Raw genomic sequence first — 7,194 nt, forward strand, 5'->3', positions numbered from 1 at the left:
GAAATGTGTGCCCTAACTGCAAGGCAGGTTCAATAATTTCAATATATTTAACAAACTAATTCATCTGCTCAAGCCCAATCTGTTTGTGAAGAAGCTAAGGAAACATTCACCTAAACATCTTCAAAATAACTGATCATTAATGAAAAAAGGTCTCAAAAATCGCCCTAAATGATATTTTTGCTGTACTTGAGAACTGTGGACTAAATGCAATAAAAAATAATAATTTATCATATAATTGTAGCACTAGAAATATAGCTACTCAATGTTCAGAATTTTAGACCCAATGCCGTATACTCCGTATTAACTTTAAGAAGGATTAGGATTGTTTCTGCAATTTTAAAGTTAATCAGCATATTTGATAACAAAAAAATTTACTGTAAATTTACTCGTTAAATATCAGTTGTGCCATAAACAAAAAGGACAACTTTAACTTTAGTACATTTAGTACATTTCTTATTATTCTTTATTTATTAAAAAATATATTTTTAATTTTTGTAGCCTCTTATATGAAATAAATTATACCTGTAACTCACTATTGTGAAATTTGGAAATCTTATTTATGTATACCTACATACATACATGCATATATAGTTTTTAAGACCTGTTTCTTGCTTAACTTACCAATAAACCATTCCTTGAAATAAATAAATGATTAGAACAATACTAAAACTAATAAGGACAACGATTAATTTCTTACTTAATTTTTTGTAAAAAGTACAAGCATTCTTAATACGAAAATGTGTATTCTTCTATCGTTAAATAACTTAATGGTCTTGTTAATAAAATACTGAAAATAAGAAAAAATTAATTGAAATGATAAATTTCACCTAACAGTAATGAAGTAGTATTTTGAAGCTTACGGAAACTTAGTGTTTACACATCACGTGTACACAAAAGTATTGCTGACAGAATAGAATCAAGTTTTCTCAAAACGATAGGGAAATTTCTGGGTACCCGTTTCTTATCAAAAAATCACATGTGACTGCTTTACAAATTCGCTAAACGAATATTTTTTACCCAAATAAACTATACTAAAATGTATTTCTATCCTCAGTGACTGAAGGTAATGACAGTCATAAAAACTCACTCAGGCTACGGTTTTAAATTACTGCCCCGCAGGCTGCTCGTAATAGAAATATTTGTTTTTCTATATATTTTTATATTGTTGAGTATGTTTATATTTAAGCATTTTGTTTTTAGACACATTTATTTATCATACAGTCATATTTACTAGATTAAAGAATATTTCATCCCATTAGTTTTTTGCGTAAAAACATCGGATATATATCCGGGGAAAGTTACTATCAGAATTTCGTTACAGTTTTAACGACTTTTATAAAATATATATTTGTTTTTTTTAGTGAAGTAGGCCTTTTAAAAAAGGCAACTATAGTACCAGAAATACCATAGACAGGATAAACTACAACGGCCAAAGGCATACATTGTTTGACTAAAATAGACTTCTCTAACCTAAGTACGTGTATGTATTGTAGACAGAGACATGAACGCAAAATCAATCTCCGTTTCAAAATGACATGGAGCCCTATTATTCATTACGTCATGAGTGTGTTAACTGAAAAAGTAAGAACTTCGACTTTAGCATCTGCCAAATCTCAACGATGACATAAATTGTTTGAATACTTTAATTGTTACTCAAGTAGTCTAATAACATGAAATATCTCCAACATTAGAGCTATTTTTGGTACTTATAAAAATCGTTTCACTCTCCGACGAATCTCAAAACACTGGTTTTTAAAAGAAAGTCTAAAATAAATCCCAAGAAAAGTGTTCAGTGATAATCACCTAACACAAAAATTAGTTTAGAATGTCGTTTAAACGGAATATGCCCACGATGTTTTTCTGTAAGCGATTGCCGCAGGTAACAGTATTTATATTAAATAAGGTTGCATGGAACGAAGAAAAATATTCCACAACATTCCTAAGAATTAAATCTGTATCAGACATTATTAAATAAGAAAAATGAGTAATATGTGATAAAAGACATTTAGTTTTTAATCAAAGAAAGGGTTTAATAATAAGTGTAAACATGTCATATATCAGGTATAAGACAAGACGTCTCCCCCTCCCCCTGTCCTGTGTTTTCTGCTATTTTCCTTGTCCATAACATTTTCTGTGCGTTCCTGAGATTCAATGATCTCTGGTCCTGATGTGGCAATCTTCTCTTCGTTATCTCCCTCGGGTTTCATTATTACTCCTACTTGTACTTCTCCCCCTCCATAACCCTTTTGTTTCTCTGTTACTGTGTCGGTGACCTCATTAGGACATGATTTATAGTGCTTATCAATACTAGGAGCTCTCGGTACTATATTTTGTTCTTTATTGGTCAGAATATCACATAGCGATTTTCTATCATTTAAGTGATTTGCTAGATCAGTAGATATCTCTTCTGATTCACATTGACCGAATACATCAGATAACTGTTTACTTTCTCTTGTTTCTTCAGGACTGTCACAATGTATCCCCTCCCTTCCACCCACCATGTTAGTGGTCTGCTCCGCAAATAACCTTGACAGTTGCGTGTTCTCGACCACCAGGAGCGCCACCTTCTCCTCGTACCTTGCTCGCAGATCGTTGAACATCTCCATTTGACAATGGTACTGTGCCTTAATGTCTTCATTCAACCTGTGACCAATAACATTCATGTAACTGTTTATTCTTTCTTATATACTGATGGTTTATGTGTCTTAAAACGTTTATTATAGTATAAAAAGTTAATGTGTATACCTGAAAACGAGTACATATTAGAGTTAACATTTTTATTAAAGTATTTTCTCCCTCCGGAATATCTGCAAGTGTTACTCTACTAATGCATAATGAGTGTCTAAAATCGAGAGACGAGTAGACGTCAGTTTAAACAAACAGAGGGAAATCTTAAACAGCCAGAGGAAGCAATTTTGAGAAATGAAGAACTTTATTGTTTTAAATATAAATAGTTTAAACATTACATGGACTATTGTATGAGACAATAGGGCTACTCAGATACAATAAGAACTCATAGATGCAGATCAACTGATGCATAAGTAATACACCTGTGACGTAGATGACTAGTATGAAAACATGATTGTATATTTTGCCGTTGTTACTATAAAAAAACATGGTTGACACCTTTCATGCCCTATCACGTGTTTTAGTCTAGCGTTTGTTGATTATGAACGTGATGGGAAAAGTATACTTTTTTAAATCAACTATTTCTTCTGGCTGCTTGTCACGCAGTAAATAATGGTTAGAAAGTCCTATACGTGTTTATATTTTTTGTATTTTCAAACACAAGTCATGAATGTCTGAACATTTTCTACACGTACGCTGAATATAGCATAACAATATGCGCGTTGTAAGTGTAACGTGACTAGAACATATATACATAGAGATTAAGCGTTACCAGGTTGTATGTAATATACACGTAATATATTGTAGATTGTTGTCTGGGCATTGTGTCACGTGACGTCTGCTAATTTTGCCTCTTGATGACGTGAATTCACGCATATTACACTTGGGTAGTGAAGAGATAGAAATTCGAAACTTCACTGTAATTTTCCAAGACTGATTAATACTGTTTGAATGGGGAAATTCCAAATAGTAAAGTAACTAATGTTGCAAGGGCTGTAAAGGGTCGTTCGTACATCTCTATCACAAGTCGTAACAAGTCGTGTAAAACACATGGATGATAATTGTTGGTATCAGTACTGGTCGTACACCTATTTATATCAACCCCTTCGTTTTCTTTAATTTTACTTGCAATATAAAGAAACTAAAACAAAATAGAAGGTTCTCTATTTTTAATTGTATACAGGTCACGCATACTTTCATTGTTTGAGTGGTTTTTAAATACAACCATTTCCTTTCATCTTTTATTTATTCTAAGAATATAATCTATTGATAATTATTTTAGACTGAACTGCTCAAAATGAATATATCATCCAGAAGAAATGTATGAAGTAACTTCCGATCAGTTTACAGCTTGAGCTTGACTAAAAATTACTGGAAGCAACAGATCAGGTCTCCCCGAAAAATGAACCATCCTAGCGCTATAGATTCAAAATTTCGTCATGATCATATAATATGAATTAATTCCAGTGCATCAATTATAGTTAAGGCAGTACTGTGGCCTAAAATACCGTATTAATAGTAGGAGTAATTAAAAGTTAAAATACTATAATTCAAAAGAAATAACTGTTCAATTGACAATATTGCGTTAGTGAAGAATGAAGAGTGCTTATTAATTTTAGCTCAAAAACGCAAAGTATAATATACTATATTCATCACAAAACCAATAGGTAATAAGTCTTTCTTAATTACAAAATAGAATACCTACCTTGCAGACTCAGACAAAGTATTTAGAATATTCTGTTGCTTAATTTTTTCCAAATGAATTCTTTCATCCATAATTTGTATATTATTATGGAGTTGTTCGACTTCAGTGTTTCTCAAAGCCAACAGATCCTTTGTGACAGCTACTAGATTCTTCAGCGAGGTGCACTGCAATCCGATTGTTCACCAATGGTAAGTGTACAGACTTATATGTTAATTAAAACTTAATTCACCAAATCACAGAATTATTGCAATAATAAGTATGACTCCCTGTGCTGTCTTACTGGGAAATAAGGTAGGTTCAGGACATATGAAAAACTTATTTGAGAACGAAACAGTAATTCAGTGACCTTCAGTTTTGATTATGAATGTCAGTGGAAAATTGAATAGTATTTAAAGCATGGTTTTTCAAATTTAAATGTAAATCAAAATTAAGCGCTATCTCTCCTAATTATGAATCTTTTAAAAGGACTTTTACTATTAAAGCCTATTAGTACAAAAGTTGAAATTTTGAAATGTAATATTATTTCATTTTATCTAATCCTTTACTGACAATTAAAACTATGGCCATGTTTGCTCGTAATTTGATATTTGAGACATTGTAGATAATATCTTCATAGAATTTAACTTATTCAACAGTCATGAATTCAAATGAAATCATAAATTCACTTACTTAATTGGCTTTTTAACGAGATATTTGTTATTTAAATTGGCCATGTGTCTTATGTTTCAACAGGTATCCTGACTCGAATGTTATAATTAAATATTTTACAATAACTAAGATATGTACGACTTAACTACCTGTAGAGTAAGTACTGTTCGTTGTTCCTCCAAATTTATGCAAAGAGAACTTTTCTCCAGCAGCAATAAAAACCACCTGCAAGATAAGAACCTATTGTACAACGAAATATAAATCAAATTCTTTTAGTTTTACGTAATTAAACGTTATAGAACTACCAATAAACTATATTTGACTACATTTTAAGCCAAGGATTTTTTAAAAACCAGCATATTAAATGTTTAAATACAGATAATATTGTACCAACATACGAATAAGATTTTAGTAAATAAAAATATTGAGTTTCAATATCAATAAATAGTAATATTCAATAAATGCAATAGTTCGTAAAACATTAAACTTGGTAGGAATTTATCATAGAAAATACTGCTTTGCTACCAAAATAATAATGAAACCCCTGTGTATTTGCTATGTTTGCATTCACTTTTGTGACTAAAGTGTCGAAAACTGTTGTAACCACTTAATTGGATTGTTATTGACAAACAAATACCCTTGATAATAAAATGGGCCAATTATAGTGATAACAGTTGTGAGATGACACAATACCTTTCTAACCAAACAGTGAAGACGAGAGACATGTTCCCGTAAATCCTTTTCAGTTCGATGATGAACGTCAAATCTCAGCAACTCCTTTAACATGGTCTTAGCATAGGTTGTGTCTCTGTTTCTGTTATTTTGGAATGTATCTGGCTACAAAAAATGAAATATATCTATTATTTAAAGGTATTAATGATAGAGTATCTAAAAATCATTCTGTATTAACATTTAAGAAGGTAAAAGAACTGCACTATACATGACATATTTGATAGATTATCTAAATAGTGTGCGTTTGTCAACATAGGACACCGGGTTCCGAATGAAATATGATTAAAAATGGTTGTTCATTAAAACATATTGGATCACTTTAACCGCACGTGCAAAAGATAATAAAAGAACAACACGACATTTGTAGGTCGCTGGCTTTATTACAAATACATTGTGTTAATGGCTTCCATAGTGATTGAGTGTGACACGATAAAAAGCATGGGTTTGATACCATTCTTGAATTACAAAAGCAACTGGGCATTAAAATTTTTTAATCGACAGACTTTCAAGAACTAACAAACTAATTATAATATTGAACCTGAATTCTTGGAGAAACAGATTTTGACCACTAGAGCTACTTAGACCGTAACATTTAAACACCGCGTAGGTTAAATCACAACCCCTTCACATATACATTAAATAAGCTATTAAAGTTCTTCCTTGCTCAGATTTATACATTTATGTACCGGTACTGCATTACTAGGTAGTAGAGTATATCTTAGTTATAAAGCATATTTTAGATATAAAGAATAAGTTGTAAATACCTACATTTGAAATATTGACTTGTGAAGCGTCTTCTGGAATTCTATTTTGATTTTTATCTGTAATCTCCATCATATTATGTACCAGTAATCAATATGTACTTAATGTAACTAACAAGACAGTTAATTGAATTTGTTCTACTAGAATTTGTTTCCAAATATAAATTATTACTTAACTTGTAATTTAGAAAACAAACATGTTGAAGTTTGGTTACAGTAGCTCTGTTTGCAAGAAAACATATGTTTATCTGAACTGAAAACACCTTGATCAGTACAAAAGATTTGGATTTTACTGGTAAAGTCGACATATGGAGGCGTAATCTTTCCAGCAAAGACAAACAAGTTTGAAATTGCCTAAGTTCTTTTACTTCATACTTTTCTTTAAATCTTAAAATTATTTCGTCTTACGTTTACTCTAGTGGTTCAAAAGTTAACAAATTTTTTCCTTTTAAATTTAGTTTATTGTGTATACCATCTCTATCCTATACGTAAGTTTTATATTAAAAGTAAAGTTAGTATTGATGAACATGAGATGGACACAGATCGGATCTCATGTATAGTAATTCAGAAGTTACTTTACTTTCCTATCTTGTTTTTGAGTAAAATATGTTATCTTTTAAACACGGACATTGCGTAAATATTTATATTTTTACTAGCCGTTATCCTCGGCTTCTTAAGCAATTTCATATGTTTTGTAGTTGTATGAGCACTTCTGGCTTC

At 31.1% G+C, this 7,194-nt stretch overlaps 1 protein-coding gene across 1 annotated transcript; it reads right to left on the reverse strand.

The window, feature by feature from the left end:
- Positions 1 to 2,057: 2,057 nt before the first annotated feature.
- On the reverse strand, positions 2,058 to 6,690 carry LOC124372662. Its single transcript, XM_046831071.1, has 5 exons — positions 6,482 to 6,690; positions 5,675 to 5,818; positions 5,131 to 5,206; positions 4,334 to 4,497; positions 2,058 to 2,643 (listed from the first exon to the last, which is right to left on the reverse strand). The coding sequence occupies exons 2-5, from the start codon at positions 5,704 to 5,706 to the stop codon at positions 2,058 to 2,060; spliced, it is 858 nt and encodes a 285-aa protein (XP_046687027.1). The 5' UTR covers positions 5,707 to 5,818; positions 6,482 to 6,690.
- Positions 6,691 to 7,194: the final 504 nt, after the last annotated feature.

This window comes from Homalodisca vitripennis, unplaced genomic scaffold, assembly GCF_021130785.1.
Source record: "Homalodisca vitripennis isolate AUS2020 unplaced genomic scaffold, UT_GWSS_2.1 ScUCBcl_3750;HRSCAF=9482, whole genome shotgun sequence".
Taxonomy (NCBI): domain Eukaryota; kingdom Metazoa; phylum Arthropoda; class Insecta; order Hemiptera; family Cicadellidae; genus Homalodisca; species Homalodisca vitripennis.